Raw genomic sequence first — 3432 nt, 5'->3', positions numbered from 1 at the left:
CCACAGGTGTATAAAATCAAGCAAGTCGCCGACTTTCTGCACAGTCAATTGCTACAGAGCTACAAACTTCATGTGACCTTCAGATTAGCCCAAGTACAGTACGCAGAGAGCTTCATGGAATGGGTTTCCATGGCTGAGCAGCTGCAGCCAAGCCACACATCACCAAGTGCAATGCAAAGCATCGGATGCAATGGTGTAAAGCACGCCGCCACTGGCAATTTGGTGGAGGAGGAATTATGGTGTGGGGTTGTTTTTCAGGAGCTGGGCTTGGCCCCTTAGTTCCAGTGAAAGGAAATTTGAATGCTTCAGGATACCAAAACATTTTGGACAATTCCATGCTCCCAACCTTGTGGGAACAGTTTGGAGCGGGCCCCTTCCTCTTCCAACATGACTGTGCACCAGTGCACAAAGCAAGGTCCATAAAGACATGGATGACAGAGTCCTGACCTGAACCCGATAGAACACCTTTGGGATGAATTAGAGCGGAGACTGAGAGCCAGGCCTTCTCGACCAACATCAGTGTGTGACCTCACTAATGCGCTTTTGGAAGAATGGTCAAAAATTCCTATAAACACTCTCCTCAACCTTGTGGACAGTCTTCCCAGAAGAGTTGAAGCTGTAATAGCTGCAAAAGGTGGACCGACATCATATTGAACTCTGGGTTAGGAATGGGATGGCACTTCAGTTCATAGTAGGAGTCAAGGCAGGTGAGCCAATACTTTTGGTCATATAGTGTATATCAAAGAACATTGAGGATCAGCTTGAGGATAAAGTGTGTGACAGCTGCTCTTCTACAGATGGATGAAGCCACTGACAGCAACAAAGATGGTTTATTGATAACATATGTCAGATTCGTAGATGGAGATAAATTGCTTTTCCGTTCCTTGCAGAGTCACAGCTGAAGATCTATTTAAAATCATTGACACCTACTTAAGAAAGGTCAATTTAAGATGCTAAGACTGGTGTGAGGATGTACAGTACACAGACAGAGTGCAAGCTATGGCTGGGTAATGAGGAAGGCTGCATAATCAAGCACATCTCCCCCCAATGTGCAGTGGACGCACTGCTTGTTACAACGTGGAGCGCTGGTGTCTAAACAGCCAAGTCGGGAGCTGAATGATGTATTAAACAACTTCATTGCTACAGACGAGTTCATCAAAACACGACTTGTCTAAACGTTGATTTTCTCAGCTACTGCGTGAGGAAATGTGTGAGTCTGAATGGCTCTCACATGGGAAGCTGCTGTCCAAGGTCTTTGAACTACGAGATGAGATCCTTATTTTTTCGAAGGAAGAGTGCAATGATCTTACCCACAAATTCTATTGTAACAAGTTCCTCGTGAAACTTGCATATTTGAGTGACATGTTTCTGAAACCCAGTGAAGTGAATTGTAAGGCACACATCTCTGCCCTTCAGAAACATTTTTAGAAATATTTCTTGGTGCAGGATCCGTGAGCCCTTCAGTGCAACACCTGCCGACTTCATCACATCAGAGGAGAAGATAGTTCATTGACATCACCTCTGATTCAACAACGAGGCTGCAGTTTCAGTCAAAGGCACTGGCTGCATTTTGGATCGGAGTGGATGTGAGATTATTTTTCTGCTGTGGCATCAATCAAAACAAAATACAGCTCAAGGCTGGACATTTAAAATGAAATACCTCAAAACTGCAACTCAGATTTGAGAAGTTCTGCACCTTGGAGCAGGCCCACGCCGGTCTGAAAAGATTGGTTAGATGGTTAGATGCATTAACAGCTCCTGTATAACCAACTCAAGCTTCAACATGACAGGGCTCAAACCACTCTCAACCTTCGCTACCGTTCTTTCTCTCGCATGCCCCACTCGCATATACGCTCACAGCCATTCACAGACAGACATACGCTACTAGTATAACATACAGTAGCCTACCAGAAAAGTCTTTGATCACTAGCAGTATGAACTTCGTTAGCCTGTAAAAATCTATAAATTAGCTGCATCATTGTTTAAGCCACAGGGTTCAAAGCGTGTGGAAAAAACTACCGGCTTATAGTCCAGAAATTATGCTAAGTGAATAGTGTAATTGTCAGATGTGTAGTGCAAGGCGTTCCGCCTATGTTTAAAAAATGAATTAATGCAATTGATGTTCTAATTTCGACAGCTGTATAATTTATGTATGATAAATGGGAAAATAAAATTGCTGAAAAGGATGCCCCTTAATGGCAAAAAAGTAGCTGATTAGTTTACTGCTGATACATTCTGATAAAGCTTTATCTTTCTGTGTCTCTAACAGGTGAAGAGGAGCTGCCATGGTGGCCGCCACCATTCCTCACTTCTTGTTCCTCTTCCCCCTTTTCCTCCCTCCCCACCCCTTCTGCTCTGCTGACAAGGACATGTCATTGTCGGCGGTGAGTCTAGATGGTGCCCCCCTTTCTCACATGGTTTTGGATCCAACGTCTGGCTTTCTGTATGTGGGTGGTGTTGACCACCTCTACCAGTTCACGTCTGCTCTAAAGATGATTTCGCATGTCAGGACTGGTCCTCACCTGGACTCCCCCGATTGCCTTCCCCCGATTGTCCCCAAGGACTGCCCCTCGGCCTCACTCACACACAACCACAACAAACTACTGCTGCTTGAGACGGGCCAGGGGATTGAGCCAGGGAGTCTGATTGTCTGTGGGTCGCTATTTCAGGGAATCTGTGATAAACGGTAAAGTCACAGAGTCGCTTTATACATTCTAAAGGTCAAGATTTTTTCAGTTGGTTTACATGAGGTACTACATGAGACACTACAATGTGCTGTTAGCACCTCTTGCTGCAGAAAAGACATACTGTAATTTAGCCACTTAACCCAAGACTTAGACTTAGAAACATTGGAGGATGCTTCAAACTATTATATAGGGGTGATCCTAAAGGAGGAATATGCAAGAAATGTGGTGGAGGTGAAACGATAGTCAGACAGGTTGATGTGTGTGAAGGTAAAAGTAGAGTGATGATGAGTGGTTATGCCCCACAGGTGGGCTATAAGATGGAAGAAAAGGAAAAGTTCTGGAATGAGCTGGATTGGGTGGTAGAGAGCATCCTCAGGAGAGAGAGTGGTGATTAGAGCAGACTTTAATGGTCATGTAGGGGAAGGGAACAGAGGAGAAGAGGAAGTGATAGGCAGGTTTGGTGTTAGGGAGAGAAACTTGGAAGGACAGGCAGTGGTAAATTTCGCGAAGAGAATGGAAATGGCTGTGGTAAACACCTATTTCCAAAAGAAAGAAAAATACAGGGTGACGTACAAGAGTAGAGGCAGGTCCACACAGATAGATTATATTCTATGTAGAAGAGGTAATCTGAGGGAGATTAGAGACTGTAAGGTAGTGGCAGGCGAGAATGTAGCCAAACAACATCGGATGGTAGTGTGCAAAATGACGATGGAGGTGACAAAAAGGAAGAGAGTGAAGACAGAGC

General features: G+C 44.6%; 1 protein-coding gene across 2 annotated transcripts in view; it reads left to right on the top strand.

Annotated features, from left to right (window-relative positions):
• plxnb3 (plexin B3) overlaps nucleotides 1-3432 on the top strand; it is a 52743-nt gene that overhangs the window by 30277 nt on the left and 19034 nt on the right. For both annotated transcript variants that reach the window (XM_008317869.3, XM_017035785.2), the window contains one exon: nucleotides 2270-2686. In XM_008317869.3, the coding sequence (XP_008316091.1) occupies nucleotides 2286-2686 (401 nt within the window). In that variant the 5' untranslated portion in view covers nucleotides 2270-2285. The remainder of the gene's footprint in view (nucleotides 1-2269; nucleotides 2687-3432) is intronic.

The sequence above is a fragment of the Cynoglossus semilaevis genome, chromosome 10 (assembly GCF_000523025.1).
Source record: "Cynoglossus semilaevis isolate Cse_v1.0 chromosome 10, Cse_v1.0, whole genome shotgun sequence".
Taxonomy (NCBI): Eukaryota; Metazoa; Chordata; class Actinopteri; order Pleuronectiformes; family Cynoglossidae; genus Cynoglossus; species Cynoglossus semilaevis.
The sequence above is the reverse complement of the archived record's forward strand: the minus strand, read 5'-3'. Positions and strand labels throughout refer to the sequence as shown.